The sequence below is a fragment of the Dendropsophus ebraccatus genome, chromosome 3, assembly GCF_027789765.1.
Source record: "Dendropsophus ebraccatus isolate aDenEbr1 chromosome 3, aDenEbr1.pat, whole genome shotgun sequence".
In the NCBI taxonomy this organism is placed as follows: Eukaryota; Metazoa; Chordata; class Amphibia; order Anura; family Hylidae; genus Dendropsophus; species Dendropsophus ebraccatus.
The window spans coordinates 22,855,407-22,874,598 of record NC_091456.1 but is presented as its reverse complement, the minus strand read 5'-3'; the positions used below and the strand labels follow the sequence as shown (position 1 = coordinate 22,874,598).

The window sequence follows — 19,192 nt, the reverse complement described above, 5'->3', positions numbered from 1 at the left end:
AAAACCAATAGCACTCAACCCGCTGGGTCATAGATTTCTGTTGCTGGAGATCTGACACAGCAGTTTGAGAGAATAAACGTTTGCTTAGAATTTAGTGCCAGGAAAACCTCTATCTGGACCAGACCTGTGCGTTCCTGACTGGACCCAGTTCTTAAGTCCACCAATGTGACCCTCTCGCCTGTCTCTATAGACCATAGGTCTACAAACTGCGGCCCTCCAGCTGTTGCGAAACCACAACTCCCACATGCCTGGACAGCTAAAGCTTTGGATTTGGCTGTCCAGGCATGATGGGAATTGTAGTTTTGCAACAGCTGGAGGGCCGCAGTTTGGAGACCCATGCTATAGACTGTCATCGTGATTAGATTTTATGTGTAATGGGCCATTTTATCACACATTGACATTGGGCTATATTGATTGAGCACATCCAGCATCATACAGTAATGTTCATACAAAGCCTTGTATATAAACCAGTATGACAATTGTAGGGTTTCTCTTCTCTCTAATTCTCTCTATTGAGACAGAGGCAGATAGATATGTTCTTTTTCTTTTTTTTTTCCCCCCTAATTGGTTTCTATTTTTTGTAGATTATTGTGGGGGCAGCTATCTTCCTAAGCTGTTTTTAAGAACTTTGCTTTACAGCAGTTCAGCAGGTACAGCTTTCTAGCGGCCTCCTCCTTATCACAGGCAGAAGGATTTTTAAAGGGAAGCAAACAGCACTTATTACATGGCATTGTTTTATGGGAGAAGCAAGCGCTGCCTGTCAGCTCAGCCCTCGCTCCCCCCGTTCTTTGCTTGCTGCCTGTGCTATTACATGCCTGAACAGCGAGTGGGGAAGGGGCTCCCAGAACAATCATTAGATTGTGCAGGCTGCCCATTCAAGTCAGTGATGGTCTGCTGCCACTGCTCCAATTGTTTGAGGTGAAGAGCAGCAGACCGTCTCTGTCCTGTTCGGGATCTTTAACCATGTTGAAAGACCACGATCAGCCGGCATTGTGCATTGTTGCCTTTCAACATTTGCTATTACATGAAACTATTATTTTCCATAATGGTCGGTAGTCAGTTTTGTATAATAGGGCCATATATATATATATATATATATATATATATATATATATAATGGAAAGTACTCTGTGGTTTCCTCTTTAAGAAGAGCTCATCTTTGTGTGCTGCCACTGTATGCTCAACCGTTGGGTAACTTTTCCAGTGAACGGCTTCTAGGACATTATACATGGGGTTAATGGTTACATTGCTAGCAGAAAAACAAATATTTAGTAAGCTTGCACAAAGTGAGTGTAAAATGCTGCCAAACCCGGCTTTCTGAGAATCTGTTTAGGCGCCTTAGAAAATAGCGTTGTCTATATGTCTGTAGGTAAATTTATTGAAATGTCCCATAGACCGAGAAAAAAGTTACTTTTGACTTGAAGTTTATTGAAGACTTTCTTAAATGCATTTAACAGTAGTAGAATAAGTATGAATACCTTGTCAGGCAGGTATAATAGTGCAATGTGTAGGCTGACGCTTGCCCATAATACATTGCATTGTTCCAAATGAATACAACTCGGAAGGGACTTAATCATAGATGGTCCATCTCTGTTGTGCATATATAGGGTTAAATTACAGTATGGGCATGATAATGCAATGAGTGTGATCAGACCTGGTTGTACTATTGTGCGATATAAAATAATTTTGGATAGGGGTTGTTTCCGTTACGCATATAACATATAATAATCCTATCTAAGCATAGGCTTTGCTATAGGACTGACTCAAGATTTGGTGGGATTAGCAACTTTTCCAAAAAAGACCAGGCAGTCTGTGCGATGTTCATATATGAGAAACAGAAAAGGCCGGTCCACAATGAAGCGTGCTTGGATGGATAACGGTGTGAATGCCACCACGGTAACAGCTGCTGCTTGGGTGCCTTCTTCATTCACCGTGATGCTGCCTTGTTGCTGAAACTGCAGAATGTTGTGTTAGCGCAATATCATAGGGAAAATATACCGGGCATGCACAATGACTACTTAACATGATGAGATCTCCCATATAGCTGTCTTTACTTTATTAGTGCTATTACGTATGTGTTCCGCTTATAGACCTGTACACCATTTCTGAGCTTGCAGCTTTGGATACTGTAGTGTTATGTTTAAATTGGATTCTAGGTGGATGGGCTTTTGCATCTCTCAGCTTATGTAGAGTAAGTAAAGGGGGAGCGCTATGAAAGCAACTTGTGGGAAACCAGTAGCTATGGGCCAAAATGCCTTGTTTTCAGATTTTAAGTTTCCATCTCCTATTCTTTCCTTCTTATACTCATGTGCTTGGAGAACTTTTTTTATGCGATATTTCCCAACAAGATGTTCCATCTTTGCAATCCTTTTCAGAGAAGGAACTTTAAAGCCCAGATCGCAGCCTTCATTCTACTCATCGGCTCCAATAGTCTGCCTAATTGACCTAAATGGGAGAGGTTTCTGGGCATGCTCTGTGACCTGTGCGGATGGAAATTTATGTGATCTGTGACCTTTTGGCTATTGTGTTTATCTATGTACTTGTTTCATCTTTTACTGTATCCACGAGGATGGGTTGCAACGGTGCTGAGCTGAATCGGCTCTACATCACTGCGTTTCTACACATGCCTATAGGGACATTTGAAGCCCTGGAGATGCGTATCATTTCAGAGGGAGAGCCAGACGCCTGGAAAACTGTTTACTTAGCGCTTCAGAGTGACATCACACCCCATCTACCGCTCTCTGAGCGTAAAACGGTGGTTGGGAACCTACACAACAAGCTGTCAACTATGGGGGGGAGGGGCAAAACTAAGCAATTTTGCTAATGGAAAGCATTTATAAAGTTGCTTGCTTTTGCATAATAAAAGTTAAGGTGATGAGTAAACCCCTTTATTTCTGGTGTCCAGCACTAGCAATACACAGAAATAGAGTCTACTCAACGCAAGAGACCTCAAAGTCTATGTAATGGTGCAATATGCACAATAAGTAGACATTGCACAACTGTAGTGTAGTGGGTGCTTAATTGAAAGTTTAATACTTTACTCACGAGACCAATATTGATGTCTTCATCTGTAATGCCTGAAAAATCTGCTCTGCTGGTGAACAAGTCCTTCACTCCCATGCTGCTTAGGGGATCCTTCAAGTTGTTGTTCTTTTCCAGCTTGAATCGTGGTACATGAATTTCTCTTGTTCTTAGAGAAAAGGATAAACTTGAATCAGTTGGCATTTGAAAATTTATTTAAATGGTTACTGTAATTTTAAACAACTCCCCTCTATTTGATTGGTCTAGGCCATACCTAACATACCGAAAAATTACGTTTTGGCCCCTGCCTTCTGTGAACACAGTTCAGTGCTTAGTGTAACCTCTTCTTTGTTCTCGCAAACAGACTCGTGGGGGTAATAGGGTCTATAATTCTATAATACAATGAAAGTTATTTGGGAATTAAAATCTCACGAAATATTTAAGAGTTCAATAGACTCAATGTTAGTCCAATAATATCGACGCTGGAAAAAAAAATAGACGCATGGTTGAGGCTCCCTATATCTAAGGCGGACCGTATAACTTTAATAAAATCCATATGTGTCCCTAAACTGCTGGGGGAGAAAAAGAGTTCGCTTGAGTCACTAATGGTAGCCCGTGAGAGAGGAGGGTTGGGAAAATGGAAGCAACGTGAATTCCTTGCGAGATTGGGGCAAGTTAAGGGGGTGGCAGAGTGGGATATATTGGAAAAATTAGAAACTGGTTGTCTTGAGAAGGGCTGTGGGAGTCGGAGGCTTATGGTTACTAACCTAGTAAAGGTGTGGAAAAAAATTGAAAGCAATGCTGAGAATTGATGGTTATATGGATTTTACACCGTTGTGGAGAAACAGAGGGTTGGTAGGAGGTATGGAATTAGGAGTTTTGGAGAAATTAAAAAACAAAGTAGTTAGTGGTATTAAGGACATAGTGGTAGATGGGAAAGTAAAAAACTGGTCGGTGATGGTGACGGAATATAGCTTATCTACGAAAGAATGGTTTGATTATGTTAGAGTGCGGAATATGATCATGGCTACACTTAGCGTAAGAGAATTAAGAGAAATTTCAAACCCCCTAATGGTGAAATTAAGAAAAGAAGAGCTAAAGAAACCCAGTATTGCTTTCTTTTATAAATACCTGCAATCTGAAAATAATATAATATTTAAGAGCCAAAGAGGGTGGGAACAAGAAATAGGGGATGCAATTGATTGGATAAATATTTATCACAATATAAAAAAAAGTTTCAGTATCAGGGAATCATCAGATGATTCAATACAATATTGTACAACGAATATACTATACACCAAGTTTTTTGTGGAAAAAAAAAAAAAAGACAGAATAATTGTTGCCCAAGGTGTGAGATAGAGGAGGGGAGATTTATCCATATGCTGTGGAGCTGTAGTTAGTTGCAAGAGTTTTGGGGAAAAAAACATGGAAAAAATAGCAAGAATAGTGGGATTTGTAATAGATAAAAACCAAGTACTAACAATACTTGACTAAAATCGTTTAAAATCAGCGCCCCTAAAAGAACGTCCAATTTGGTTCTTAGATTGCTGTTCTATGCAAGATTGGCGATTATAAGGAAATAGATGGCATGTGACCCCCCCTTGCTGAAAAGAGTGGGAGAATTGTGTACACAAATACGAGAAGCATTATGGTACAAAGTTGATTATGGATTAGAAAATTAAGTTTTTATTTTTATTTTTTTCCCCTTCGCGGCTCTCGGGGGAGGGGGTTGGGGAAAAAAAAGGGGTAGAAAAATTTTAAACGGATTATATACAAGGTAAATGTTGATGTACATTACACAATATGATGATTCGTTATTAATCTTTATAATTATTAATTGTGATTTATTGGATATGTACGTTCAAAACATTGTTTATGGAAAATTATAAATAGCGTTTAAACAAAAAAAAAAACCTCTTCTTTGCTGTGCAGCTGCCATTTCTTTCCTTTCTGCTCACATAGCACCTTACAATCCCATCATCATAACCCCTTCTCCCCAGTGGCATAGCCACCATGGATACAAACCACGCGACTGCTATGGGGCCCTTGCAGCAGGGGAAACAGGGTCTGCCCCCACAGTGGTTACGGCTCACAGCACCCACAAGAGCCTACCAACTGCCTGTCCCTCATCCTTCCCTCGCGATGCACATACTCGTATGATGCGACGGCCAGTGCAGTCCCTCACTGTTCTGTCCTCCCAGCTCCCTGGCTTGCCAGTGATGTCTTTTGTCCGCTGGTGGTTTGGGAGAACAGTGGTGGGGGGGACCCCGTACGGTTTCTTGCTATGGGGCCCCATGAATCCTAGCTATGTCCCTGTTTCTCCCCCAGATTACTTCTTTAGAAGTGTTCTGAAAATCATCCCCAGCATGACGTCAGCATGTTCAGTCCAGTGCACTTTTTGCTGCACTATGTCATGGGCTGTGATTGGCCAGGTAACTAAGGGAAAGGAAGTCCCTGTGTACTACTGGCAAACAGCTAGAGAAATAGCTGTACATCTTCGAGCATTCTCAGGAGCTCAGTAACAGCAGTGAGAGCACTAACATCGCCTTGCCACTCCGAAGAGTTAATGTAGCAAAATTATGCACAGATTTAAAAAATCTTTTGGAACCGCATCTACACTTAAATTGTCTGTAGTAGTATGTTTGTTATTCATATTCCGTCAAGCGAGACAACATGTATATTACATTCAGCTGTATGCCCTAACTGTAGATCTTGAACCAGATATTCTTCCCAAACAATTTGCTGACAAGCAGTGCAGTCAATGGCAATAATAAAAAGCAAACAGTGGCCCAGATTTACTCAGATTGTGGGTTTTTTTAACGTCCCCTACACATAAGGGATTTAGTTTCTTATTCCAATAAATTTAGTACATGTCCGACTGCCCCTGAGTGTATATGGCAACTTCTCACATGTGACTGTGTGCCAATAAAATCACTTTTGTCAGCACAACCTCAGCTAAGTGCATGGTAGGAAAATCCTTAGTAAATGTGATTGGACATCTGGAAAAACAAAGCACATGCCCCCTTGCTGGGTTTAATCTAATGCTGTGTTTATAGTATTTGTATGGGCTAGACACACAAGAATTTTTATGTTGGTTGCATTTATTTTGCTTATGCATCTTATTGTGTACGTTTTCATTTGGTTCCTATTTTTAACTTAAAGCGAATTAGTCCTGGCATGTAGCCACCCCCAATCCACCGGTTCCATGTTGTACAGGTCCTCACACCGTGTCCAGTTCGGTGTCAGTGTTTTGGAGAAAAGCTTCTGCGTAGTTTTAATTCTGCGTAGAGTCGGTGTGGCATCTGTGCCCTAGGCCTGCAGCGCCTCTCTCCCCGCCTCCATCCAGTCCAGGGGTGTGCTGAAGAAAGGCGGGGGAAGAGGCGCTGTAGGCCTAGGGCACGGATGGTCTGGGCCATGCCACATTGACTCTCCGCAGGAATGAAACTATTAATACTGCCATCGGGAGAAAGGCCAGTCCCCAAACCTGAGAACTTGTACAACATGGTACCAACAGTTTGGGGGTGGCTGCATGCCGGTACAAATTTGCTTTTATTTAAAAATACACATTGACCCTGAGAGAGAGGCCAACCCCAGAACCAGACACAGCGTGAGGACCTGTACAGCATGGTACCGGCGGTTTGTGGATGGCTACATGCTGGTTCAGATTTACTTTAAAGTGACTCTGTACCCACAATGTGACCCCCCCCCCCCAAACCGCTTGTACCTTCAGATAGCTGCTTTTAATCCAAGATCTGTCCTGGGATCCGTTTAGAAGGTGATGCAGTTATTGTCCTAAAAAAACAACTTATAAACTTGCAGCCCTGTGTCCAACGGCCGTGGCCTAGATTGTGTATGCATTAGGCTGGCACCGCCTCTCTGTCCCTCCTCCCCGCCCCCCTCATCATTAGGAATGCTCCAGGCAGATTGCCTCCTATTCCTCAGCTGTGTGAATACTGAACATGAGCTGGATCGTTAAGGCACCTGTGCAATGTTCAGGCAGAAGAAAATGTTCCAGTGGCATTCCTAATGATGAAGAGGGTGGGGAGGAGGGACAGAGAGGTGGTGCCAGCCTAATGCATACACAATCTAAGCCGCGCCCATTGGGCACGGGCTGCAAGTTTAAAAGTTGTTTTTTAGGACAATAACTAAAAGCAGCTATCTGAAGGTACAAGTGGTTTGGGGGGGGGGGTCAGATTGTGGGTACAGAGTCGCTTTAAGTAAAGTTTTGAGTAAGGTCATCCAGTATTAGAAAACAATCCTGCTTTCTTCCAGAAACAGCAGCTCTCTTGTCCTTAGCTAAGTTCCATTGAAATAAATAAAACTGAATTGTTATACCACACAGAATCCAAGGACAGGAAACCTTATAGAAAAGAATCTTGTTAACCCCTTTAAACAGGCCGAAATATATGTATATTATTATTTTTTTTTTTTTTTTACCTGTTAGTCATTTTCTTCTGCCAACGCTCTATCAAATGTGGGCTGAGCTGCTTCTCCAGGAGCTTCATACCTGATAGTTTATGTGGCACCACTATCAGCATGCTTATATTACCAACATAGGGCAATTGCAGAATTTCACAATCCAATTCAGAATCCAAAGCAAACGAAAAACTTCCTTTCACCTTCATCATGGGAACCTTCACCACTTCTTTTTCGCTCACACGGAAATTTGCATTGTAGGTTTGCTCTAGTGGAAATTTATTCTCCCATGTCCCTATTTAAAAAAGAAATATATTCATATATCATGGTCAAATAAGAGGAGCTAGGGAGCGGTAACTAAACTATTGCACAGGAAATGTTGGGGACTAATATAAGGCATCTAATTGGGTTCCAGTTTTTTAAAGGGGTTGTTCACCAAAACATTTTTTCTTTCAAATCAACAGGTGCTAGAAGGTGCCAGAGATTTGTAATTTACTTCTATTAAACAATCTTGAGTCTTCCAGTACTTATCAGCTGCTGTATGTCCTGCAGAAAAAAAAAAGATTTTCTATGGGGATTTGCTCTGGACAGTTCCTGACATGGACAGAGGTGGCAGCAGAGAGCACTGTGTCAGACTGGAGAGAATACACCACTTCCTGTAGACCAGACTGTCAAACTCAGGCCCTCCAGCTGTTTTAAAACTACAATTCCCATTATGCCTGGACAGCCAAAGCTAGAGCTTTGGCTGTCCAGGCATGATGGGACTTGTAGTTTTGCAACAGCTAGAGGGCCTGAGTTTGACATCCCTGCTGTAGACCATAAAGCACCTGATAAGTACTGGAAGACTGGAGATTTTTTAATAGAAGTAAATTACAGATCTCTGGCACTTTCTGGCACCAGTTGATTTAAAAGGGGTACTACAGTGAAAATCTTTTTCTTTCAAATCAACAGGGTTCAGAAAGTTATATAGATCAGCTGCTGTATGTCCTGCAGGAAATGTTGTTTTCTTTTCAGTCTGACACAGTGCTCTCTGCTGCCACCTCTGTCTGAGACAGGAACTATCCAGATCAGAAAAGGTTTTCTATGGGAATTTGCTACTACTCTGGGCAGTACCTGTTTCGGACAGAGGTGGCAGAAGAGAGAGCACTGTGTCAGAATGAAAAGAAAACACCATTTCCAGCAGAGCATACAGCAGCTAATAAGTAATGGGAAGACTTGAGATTTTTAAATAGAAGTAATTTACAAATCTATATAACGTTTTGAAACCAGTTTATTTGAAAGAAAAAGATTTTAGCTGGGTTAACCCCTTTTAAAGAATTTTTTATTTTTTGAGGTGGACTACCCCTTTAAGCTCCATAGAATGTTGGGAAAATAAAAGGTGTAACCTGCTTGACTGTTATGGGCAACTGGTCAGTGTTTCTTTGCATGCATAGCCGAGTAATGTTAGGAAATGACCACTTACCTTTGAAATAGATGCAGTTAACAAGTAACATTAGGATAGTTGGGTCCAGGTTGGCGAGTGCTTCTTTGATCAGCCCTTTGGTGAGTTTCTGAATGCGTTGGTTAACTTTGGGAAGAAAAGCTTTGTCTTGGAAATCCCCAGCTTGGGCCTCGGCATAGTAGTAATTTTTCAGATTATCCTGAAAGTCCTTTTCTATAGGGAAATCTCGCCGTATGTAAAGGTCATTGACCGATCTTAAGGTGTAGCCAAAGTTTCTCCGAAACAGCCTGTGAGTCAATTTCTTAAAGACCGAGTGAATAGTGGTTTTCTCATACTTGGCGCTGGCATTGATGAATTCCTTGAAGCCCAACGTGGAGAATATTTCGCTCTCCGTCTGCCCCTTTGTTCCCATTGATATTATGGCCATTACCGTGGACACCCCAACCGGCGCCAGCAAGATATTATCCGTCGCGTTCACATTCTCTCTAATGGCCCGGTAGAGATTAAAGCCAAACTTTGCGTTCATAATGTTAAGCCTCTGAATTCTAGTTTTGCCCGGAAAAAGTTCATATATATTTCCTTCGGTTTTATCATCCGCTTTGATTTCTGGGAGAGCGTCGATTATTTCCGGGTAGTCTTCATCTTCACCTTCGAGTATCTTGTCGAAATCTAGGTAGTCCTCATCGTCATCTCCTTCAGGGATGAGGTCATTGGTGACCGTCTCGTCTTGGAGACTCAATTCACTTTGCGGAGGAAGACCCCGAGCTCCTAAGGAAGGTTCCCCATCACTTTTATCAAAGTGCTCGTGCAGGTCTTTGACGCCACATAAGGCTGAAGAAATGAGGAGTAAGCTGGTAGCGAGGTGTAGAAGGGCCATCTTTGGAGAGGTTATACTAGAAAAGTAAAAGTGGTTTGAAATACACTGAGAAAAGTATAGACCAGGGATGGGAAACCTTCGGCCCTCCAGCTGTTGCAAAACTACAATTCCCATCATGCCTGGACAGCCGAAGCGTTAGCTTCGGCTGTCCAGGCATGATGGGAATTGTAGTTTTGCAACAGCTGGAGGGCCGAAGGTTCCCCACCCCTTGTATAGACGGATATGTATCTATATGAACTACATTCACGTCGAAACCTGCCCATAATGGTGTAGATTTCTACAGAAAATGAACATGCCGCGTCCTTACCTTAAAACTCCTGGCCGCAACTACCAGATGGAGAACACAAAGCTGAGGCTCAAAAGAGCTAAAACATAACCTTTGCCACTTGCCAAAGCAAACAGTCCAAAAACATCAAACATTCATGCAATTGCCTGGTCAGCGAAAGTCCTTTCCTTCTTGGAGGCCCCCCGTGCTCCCTCCCCTTTTATTTCCTGTATTTCTTTTTCCTCCCGTTCACAATAACAAACTTCATGGAAGTTTTGAAATTTTTTTTTTTTTGTGTGTGTGAAGAATTGTACTTTTTTATTTGTACTGTGGGAGTTCTTCTGAAGTGATTTTTATTTGTTTATATATAGTGATTTATAAATATTGAAAATCAGTAGTGTATTTTATTTTATGTATGTGTATGTATGTATCTGTGTGTGTGTGTGTGTGTGTGTGTGTGTGTATGTATGTATGTGTGTGTGTGTATGTACAGATATATATATATTTATTATATCTCATATAATCTGTTCTGTTCACACCACAAACCTAGTACAGCCTGTGCTTTGCTTTTGATTTATCAGTATCCATTTTAAATGCAAGCCACGGCTTAAAGGGGTACTCCAGCAAAAGAAAAATTCTTTCAAATCAGCAGGTTTCAGAGATCTGTAATTTACTTCTGTAATGCTGCGTTTACACGGAACGATTATCGTTCGAATTTTCGCAATAACGATCGCATTTGAGCGATAATCGTTCTGTGTAAACACAGCAAACGATCAAGCGACGAGTGAAAAATCATTCATTTTGATCTTTCGACATGTTCTCAAATCGTCGTTCATCGTTCGCTAATAATTCGCAGATCGCTTAGTGTTAACAGTCTTTCAAAGATTCACCCTATGTGTGAGATGGGCTTAAGCGATCTTAAAAATGATCGCAATAACTATTTTTCTTACAAATCTTCTTACGCTTTTTCTAACTATTTATTAGTCTAAACGCTGATCGTTATAAAAACCAAATTGTTGCTTCAAAATCGTTAAACGATTGATTCAGCGAATTATCGCTCTGTGTAAATGTAGCATTAGGAAAATCTCAAGTCTTCCAGTACTTATCAGCTGCAGGAAGTGGTGTATTCTTTCCAGTCTGACACAGTGCTCTCTGCTGCCACCTCTGTCCATGTCAGGAACTGTCCAGAGCAGGAGAGGTTTTCTATGGGGATTTGCTTCGGCTCTAGACAGTTCTTGACATTGACAAAGATTGTAGCACTGGAGAGAATACTTCAGTTCCTGCAGGACATTCAGCTGCTGATAAGTACTGAAAGACTGAATATTTTTTTTTAAAGAAGTAAATTACAAATCTCTGGCACTTTCTGACACCAGTTGATTTTCAAGAATTTTTGCTGGAGTACCCCTTTAACAACAGTAATGCTTGTGGCATCACTTGTCAAATTTAGTGTACACATAATCACTAAATTGTCAATCTTTAGTAATTATTATGATTCAGGAGGAGCCGAGTGGATTAAGATATCTTATTTATATATCTATCTATCTATCTATCTATTTCCTATCTATCGATCTGTGTATATACATGTGTGTGGGTGTGTATATATATATATATATATATATATATATATATGACGATCGACCTCAAATCGTTCACCCATTTACATGGAACGATAATCGTTACTTATGATCGTTCTTGCGGCCGTCTTGTCGTCGCTATTGCGTTCATTTCTACTGCGTACGACCGAACAAACTCTTATTCCATGCGAACGATTTGCGAACGATCAACAATAAAAATAGGTCCAAATTCGACCAACGATTTCTCAATCGTCTGCTATTACACTGAAACGATTTTTGTTCAAATCCGAATGATAATCGTCCCGTGTAATATGGATTTTAATCGATAAGTTATAGAGAATCTTTTCCCACAAAGATTGATATATCAATCCGCTCCGTTGTCCCTGCTCTATAACATGATGTTGATGGGTTCCCTTTAAGGTGGTTCGGCTATAGTCCCTGACTCTGAAGGTGAGATAAAACAAGTCTTTACAACTTTTATTATTTGTTTATTGCAGTGAAATTGTAGTCATATGTTTATAAAGCATTGTGAAAAGTCAAAATGGTGCCAGCCAATAGATGGTAATTGTACATGTTATGGCAGGTAATAGCAGCACAGCTCCCTCTAAGCATCTGATCTTGGTTTGCTTCCAGCTGTGGTGCCATCTGCATAGACTCAGCATTACAATTAGTCTCAGTTTGGCCCATTAAAGTTAAAGGGCACGTCAGGCTCTACATCAGCTTGCCGTTTTGTCATCTTCCAACGGTAGAGCCCAACAGAAGGGCTAAAATGTGCTGTGGATGTAACCTAAGCTCCACCATTTTTGAGCTTTAGACCTCAGACATCCTCAGTTTCTCCCTTCCATACAAGATCTTTCAGATTCTATTTCTGATTATAAACATTTTCCAGTCCATGATCATTCACCATCTCTGTGATTCGTTTTACAGCTGACAAGAAGATTACCACCCATTAAAGAGGCCAAACCTAGACTTCAGAAGTTATTCCGGGATTTCTGGCTCTACTCTGTCCTGATGGGCTTTGCAGTGGAAGGCTCAGGTAAATCATAGCAAATAGAGAGCAGAACTGTCAGTGCAAGAGTTTCTGATCTAGTGTCTTTCTGTATAGACTGTATAGTTTTAGTTGACAGACTAGAATTAGACAATTACAGGTGGTGGTTTACATATTTTCTTGAACATTTTGGGCTGTGTAACTAATATATATATATATATATATATATATATATATATATATATATATATATATATATATATATATATATATATATATATATATATATATATATATAATCTCCATATATATATATCCATATATATATATCCCAGATACACGTTAAATGGGTAGGTACTGCGTCAAAAAAGAATTTCTTTTAAATCAACTGGTGTCAGAAAATTATATAGATTTGTAATTTACTTTAAAAAAAAATAAATAAAAAAAATGCCAGGCTTCCAGTACTTATCAGCTGCTGTATGCCCTGCAGGAAGTGGTGTATTTTTTTCCCAGCCTGACACAGTGCTCTCTGCTGCCACCTCTGTCCGTGTCAGGAACTGTCCAGATGAGTATTTGCTACTGCTCTACAGTTCCTGACATGGACAGAGGTGGCAGCAGAGAGCACCGTGTCAGACTGAAAAATTTACACTATTTCCTGCAGGACATACAGCAGCTGATAAGTACTGAAAGACGTGAGATTTTTAAATAGAAGTAAATTACAAATCTTTATAACTTTTTGAAACCAGTTGATTTGACAAAAAACACTTTTCGGGGGAGTATCCCTTTTAAAGGGGTTATCCAGCGCTACAAAAACATGGCCACTTTCTTCCAGAGACAGCACCAAGATTCTCCAGTTTGGGTGGGGTTTTGCTACTCTGTTCCATTGAAGTGAATGGAGCTATATTGCAAATTACACCTGAATTGGAGACAAAAGTCGTGTTGTCTCAGGAAGAAAGTGGCCATGTTTTTATAACACTGGATAACCCCTTTAATAGAATTAATCTGCTTTATGGTGCGTTCACACATACAGGATCCGCAGCAGTTTTGATGGTGCCGATTTGAAGCTGTGTTCAGTTATTTAGATCAAATCTGCTGCGGTACAGTACGTGTGAAGCTACCCTTAGTGTGTTTGTCTTCCACTATGGTTACTTACAGTGGCGATATATGTTAGATAGTAGTTGGTTGATGGTTTGACAACAGTTGATTGAACAAAATGCTCAATCAACGATTATGAAGTTGGATGTAGCCCTGGTCAACATGGTTACAGCTTTAGGCTGGGTTCACACTACGTATATTTCAGTCAGTATTGTGGTCCTCATATTGCAACCAAAACCAGGAGTGGATTAAAAACACAGAAAGGCTCTGTTCACACAATGGTGAAATTGAGTGGATGGCCGCCATATAACAGTAAATAACGGCCATTATTTCAATATTACAGCCGTTGTTTTAAAATTACAGCAAATATTTGCCATTAAATGGCGGCCATCCACTCAATTTCACCATTGTGTGAACAGAGCCTTTCTGTGTTTTTAATCCACTCCTGGTTTTGGTTGCAATATGAGGACCACAATACTGACTGAAATATACGTAGTGTGAACCCAGCCTTAGGCTTTAGCTTAAGTTGCGCTCATCTCTTGTGCTCAGTAAGATGATCAGATGCAACAGGATAGAGTCTCAAAAACGTGGTTCCATATAAACTATGAGAAGCTTGCAGCACTCGCCAATTAAGAGTAAACTTATTAGCCTTATTGACGTCACAGGATCTCAGATGTGGACATTGGGCGATGGCCTCTTTGAGCTGCTCCCTGCACTTCTACCTGGCCATGAGTATAAGGGTACTGTTACACAGAACGATAATTGTCCAAATCGCCCCGATTTTGCTCATTATCGCTCTGTGTAATAAAGACAACGATCAGACGATGATCATTGTCATCGGCTGATCGCTAATATAGGTTAGAACTTATAATTGTCGGGTGCGCGGCCGTAAACTAATGATATACATTAACTATCCACCCTCCAGGGCTGCTGCTGCGGTCCGCTTCTCCCCGGGTCCCGCGCTCTAGCTTCAGAGCGTCCTGTCTGAGTTGACAGGCCGCTTAGCCAGTCACAGGCCGGGACCGCCTGTGATTGGCTGAGTGGCCTGTCAGCTGACGGGCCGCTCTGAAACTAGAGCGCGGGACCCGGGGAGAAGCGGACCGCAGCAGCAGCCCTGGAGGGTGGATAGGTAATGTATACCGTTTAAGCAAGGGCATCGGTATACCGTTTAAGCAAGGGCATCGGTAACTATGTCCTTGCAGCCCTTGTTAAACAATTATCAGGCCGTGTAATAGGCCCAGTAAATGAGCGCTGATCTAGCAGATCGGTGCTCGTTTACAGTGGTTATCGGGCCCCTATCGGCCTGTCTAATAGTACCCTAACTCCGCTCTGGCTTTGGCTTTCATTTTTTAAGCAGCATTCTGATCTCAGCGGTTTTGTGCTTTTTCTGTGTGTGTTTCACAATTGCCGACATTTTCCAATCTTCACAGGTCTATGGCCTGAAGAGTGGTATGAGGGAGTGTGCGAGATAGCTACTAAGTCACCATTACTGACATTTCCCAGCAAGGAGCCTTTGCGTTCCGTTCTGCAGTACAACTCTGCAATGAAGAATGACACTGTGACACCGGTAGGAACCACCAAATCTTGGTTCTGTTATGTTGGTTGTTTGGTTTGTGAAGAGTAACTTTTTATTTATCTTTTCTTATTTTCCTTTATAGGCAGAATTGAATGAGTTAAGGAGCACAATTATAAATCTGCTGGATCCTGCTCCCGAAGTATCTGCACTTATCAACAAGCTAGACTTCGCCATGTCCACCTATCTGCTCTCTGTCTATCGCCTGGAACACATGAGGTGGGCCTCGCTGCAGATACAACTGCCTGCTACTAGTATTTGGATTGCTGTGTGTGACATACAATACATTGTCCTTTTTAATTTGCATATGTCTGTTTCTTTATTAGAGTCTTGAACTCCACAGATAAGGATCGTTTCCAAGTCATGTTCTTTTACTTTGAAGACAAAGCAATCCAGAAAGATAAGTCAGGTATGGTGGTGTCTTATTTATTTATTTGTTCATTTATTTATTGTTTTATAAGGTTGTTTATTCTTTTTCTAATGCTGGATCATACTGGAAGGGCCCGTTCACACTACAGAAAACAGTAATCTCCACCGTAGACTTCGCTCAGAATTCTGCCTGCCTCACTATCGCAATCTTAAAGTGACACTGTCGCCCCTTTTTGCATTCTGACTTCTCTAAACAGGTGTTAAGGGTAAATTTAGCAGTGTTCATACCTTATTTTATATCATACGTCATGGTGCTTGTTCAAGTAAAAAGTGATCTTTTATCAACTGCAGATTGTGCTAAGTGGGTGGGGCATCACGGCAAAAGCGCCACTTAGCCCTACCCACAGCGTCATATAAAATAAGGTGTGAAAATAAGGTGTTTTAATTTACCCATTACACCTGTCTAGAGAACTCAGAATGCAAAAAGGGGGGGCAGTGTCACTTTAAATATAGCCCTATACTATAACTAGAGGCAGGTGGTTTTCCGAGCGGCGTCTGCAGGTGGGGATTCCGCTTAGAATTTCTACCTGTTTTCCGCAGTGTAACCCAAAGTATATCTTTTCTAAAAGTTAGTAAGTGATGGCTAATAAAATTGCCTAAACTATGGAGGAAGAGGAGGCAAGGGGGAAACTTAGGCAACTGTTTGATAGAAGTTGGTCTGTGTCGCCCCAAATAGTCAATCGCAACAAGGCTTTCATCTGTCGAGGCCGCATTTGGAGTTACCTGTTCATACATCCGTTATTCAAAGAAAGAAACAATGTATGGATTTTTACTCTAATATTCTTCTTTTCAGGGATGATGCAGTGTGTTATTGCTGTAGCGGATAAGGTGTTTGATGCCTTCTTAGCGGTAATGGCTGATAAGGTAAGAGATGACTGTCTTCCAAACTCTGGTATAGTTTAATAATCTAATGTATAGCAGTAGATCAGCTCACCTTGCACTTGTGCAACGTAGGGCCCGATTACACAGTGCGTTAATCACCCGATTCGGCCAATTATCGCTCAGTGTAATAGAGACAATGATCAACCGACGAAATGATCCTCAGCTGACCATTTCTTTAGGCCCACACCTAAAATCATCAGCTGCCAACCGCGCATCGCTATGTGTTAAAGTGATGCGCCGCTGACAGTTGCCCAGCTTAATACTTAACCTGTCCATATTCCCGGTGTTCCTGACATACAGAGCGCAGGAGAAGACCGGGAGCGTGGACAGGTAAAGTATTAACTGTAAGGATGTCCGTGCAGCCCTTGATAAACTATTATCGGGCCGTGTATGAGGCCCAGTAAACGCATGCCAATCTAGCAGTTCGTGTAATCGGTCCGTGTAATATGACCCTTAGTCTCTGAATAGCGCTTCGATGGGGGAACAGGAATACTGGGGTCAGCCAGATGCTGAGTTCACGAGTACGAATAGGAAGAAAGGTGCATGATCCAGCACTCCTGAACGTCTAGATAAAATGTAGCTTTTAGAGGTTGGCCACTTAATATAGTTTAGTGTACAGTATTAGTAACTGTACTCACTGCCCTTACTGACAGCAGCTCCCTGCTCAGACTCTCCTCCCCTAGGCTGAACTGCCCTACTCTGTGGTGTTCCTGTCCATAAAATGGCCGACATGGAGGAGCATGTGACCGAGCCCCGCCCCCAGTGTCCACCACCAAGCCTGTATATGTCTATGGAGGACACAGAGGGCGGGGCATGGTCAAATGCTCCTCCATGTTGGCTATTTTAAGGACAAAAACAAAACAGAGCAGGGCAGCGCAGCCTGGAGGAGGGGAGTCTGATTTAAGCTCTATGAGGTACACAGGGAGCTGCTGTCAGTATATACAGTGAGTACAGTTACTAATACTGTATACTGACCTATGTTACTATAAAGTGGCCAACCCCTTTAAGCATGGTAACCATGCTGGAAGTGCTGGATCATACACCTTTTTTCCTATATGTACTGTAAAAGATGACCTGACTGCTTTCAGTTTCTTTATGTACACTATAAGAACTCTAAACATTAAGATTATTGAATTTGGTTTTTATATTTCTGTTTTCACACTGTTTATTGGTTCTGTTCGATATTACAGCTCAGTCCCATTCAAGTGGACAGCGTGTTTGGGGAAAAAATGCTGGCCTGTTCTTATATTAAGTACATGAGATGTTGATCATTTATAAATGTAATTAAAGCCTGGTCATAAACAAGTGGTAACCCCACCGACCTTGACATCAATGTATTTCCTTCGTAAACTTATTGTATAGCTAAAATTTTATCCAGTTTAGTTTTCTTGAGGCTACATGACTCCATTAACCCTTAGACGACCATGGGCGTACCTGTACGCCCTGACCTATGAAGTGCGCTCTGGAGTGCAGTGGGCAGCCGGCACCTCACCGTTAATGACAGACTGCAGCGTGCCATTAACCCCTTAAACGCCGCAGCGTTTAAGTGTAAGTGACAGGGGGAGTCTCCTGTCACTTAACGATCGGAACCCCCGCAATGTGACTGCGGGGGTCCCGATCGTTAAAACGGACCGCCGGAGGTCTCTCACCTTCCTTCGTGCAGTCCGATCGGCAATCTGTTCACTGAGCCTGCACAGTGAGTGGAGTGTCCAGCCGCCCGCTCCGCCACCGCCGCTCACAGAAGTGCCCCCTCCTCTTCCGCTCCCCCTCCTCTTCCGCTCCCCCTCCTCCACGAAACACTATGGCCCCGCTGACTCCCCGCCGCCCGTGCCGCTCCTCACACTATCCAGCCGGCCACCGCTCTCTGCTCCTGCAGGCCGGCCGCGTCAGCCCTCACCCACACCGGCCTGGGACACCGGCCGGTGTGGGTGAGGGCTGACGCGGCCGGCCTTCAGGAGCAGAGAGCGGTGGCCGGCCGGATAGTGTGAGGAGCGGCACGGGCGGCGGGGAGTCAGCGGGGCCATATTGTTTCGTGGAGGAGGGGGAGCGGAGGAGGAGGGGGCACTACTGTGAGCGGCGGCGGAGCGGGCGGCACTTATGTGAGCGGCGGCGGCGGAGTCTGCAGATAATGGGGGAGTAGTACTTTGTATATGTTCCCAGCACCGAGCAAGGAGGGGGGAGGTAGATGGCACCTCTCTCCCTCCCTGCTCGGTGCCCAGCAAATGTATTTATTGATTACATTTATGGGATACTTTAGGGAGCAAGGACACTTGCTCTCCAAAGTATTCCATAAATGTATTCAATCGCAAAGTACAGTACATTACATTACATACACACATCCATTGTAATTCCAATGGAGTGTCCAGCAGGGGCGCACTATATTCAGAAGTCAATTGTACTCATTGACTTCTATATAGAGAGCGCCCCCTGCTGGACACTCCATAGGAATTACACCGTTGGTCGTGACGTCACTGCTTCTGAGAGAATTCTAACACTTCCTGATACACTAAATTAAGGGAAATAGCAGTATATGAGCATTTCCCATAATTAATGTACATTAGAAAATTTTATAACTTTCCATAAGTAATAACATATAAAAAATTAATTTTGGCCGGACTTCTCCTTTAAGGG

The 19,192-nt window shown here is 42.3% G+C and overlaps 2 protein-coding genes across 7 annotated transcripts in view; one reads left to right on the top strand and one right to left on the bottom strand.

Annotated features, from left to right (window-relative positions):
• PI4KA (phosphatidylinositol 4-kinase alpha) overlaps window positions 1-19,192 on the top strand; it is a 114,720-nt gene that overhangs the window by 58,345 nt on the left and 37,183 nt on the right. For all 5 annotated transcript variants that reach the window (XM_069961112.1, XM_069961113.1, XM_069961111.1 and 2 more), the window contains exons 20-24: window positions 12,522-12,630; window positions 15,108-15,244; window positions 15,336-15,469; window positions 15,577-15,659; window positions 16,473-16,543. In XM_069961112.1, coding sequence (XP_069817213.1) covers window positions 12,522-12,630; window positions 15,108-15,244; window positions 15,336-15,469; window positions 15,577-15,659; window positions 16,473-16,543 — 534 coding nt within the window. The remainder of the gene's footprint in view (window positions 1-12,521; window positions 12,631-15,107; window positions 15,245-15,335; window positions 15,470-15,576; window positions 15,660-16,472; window positions 16,544-19,192) is intronic.
• SERPIND1 (serpin family D member 1) lies at window positions 1,408-10,164 on the bottom strand. Of its 2 annotated transcripts, XM_069961110.1 has the most exons (5): window positions 10,063-10,164; window positions 8,900-9,771; window positions 7,459-7,732; window positions 3,046-3,190; window positions 1,408-1,955 (listed from the first exon to the last, which is right to left on the bottom strand). In XM_069961110.1, the coding sequence occupies exons 2-5, from the start codon at window positions 9,753-9,755 to the stop codon at window positions 1,764-1,766; spliced, it is 1,467 nt and encodes a 488-aa protein (XP_069817211.1). In that variant the 5' UTR covers window positions 9,756-9,771; window positions 10,063-10,164; the 3' UTR covers window positions 1,408-1,763. The 2 variants fall into 2 exon arrangements, with proteins under 2 accessions (XP_069817211.1, XP_069817210.1); XM_069961109.1 differs by lacking the exon at window positions 10,063-10,164 and having other exon boundaries at window positions 8,900-9,796.